The 361-nt window shown below is 64.8% G+C and overlaps 1 protein-coding gene across 1 annotated transcript in view; it reads left to right on the forward strand.

Annotated features, from left to right (window-relative positions):
* The window catches only part of NKX2-1 (NK2 homeobox 1), a 2,793-nt gene that overhangs the window by 2,033 nt on the left and 399 nt on the right, over nt 1-361 (forward strand). Inside the window, exon 3 of the mRNA XM_027773381.1 lies at nt 32-358. Within this exon, the coding sequence (XP_027629182.1) occupies nt 32-358 (327 nt within the window). The remainder of the gene's footprint in view (nt 1-31; nt 359-361) is intronic.

Genomic DNA, 361 nt, shown 5'->3' on the forward strand with positions numbered 1-361 from the left:
CCGGCCGACGCTGTGCGTTTGTCGCTTACAGTCTCCCGCTTCATGGGCCCGGCGAGCGGCATGAACATGAGCAGCATGGGCGGCCTGGGCTCGCTGGGGGACGTGAGCAAGAACATGGCCCCGCTGCCAAGCGCGCCGCGCCGGAAGCGCCGGGTGCTCTTCTCCCAGGCGCAGGTGTACGAGTTGGAGCGACGCTTCAAGCAACAGAAGTACCTGTCGGCGCCGGAGCGCGAGCACCTGGCCAGCATGATCCACCTGACACCCACGCAGGTCAAGATCTGGTTCCAGAATCACCGCTACAAAATGAAGCGCCAGGCCAAAGACAAGGCTGCGCAGCAGCAACTGCAGCAGGACAGCGGCG

This window comes from Tupaia chinensis, unplaced genomic scaffold, assembly GCF_000334495.1.
Source record: "Tupaia chinensis unplaced genomic scaffold, TupChi_1.0 Scaffold000350_1, whole genome shotgun sequence".
Classification (NCBI taxonomy): Eukaryota; Metazoa; Chordata; class Mammalia; order Scandentia; family Tupaiidae; genus Tupaia; species Tupaia belangeri.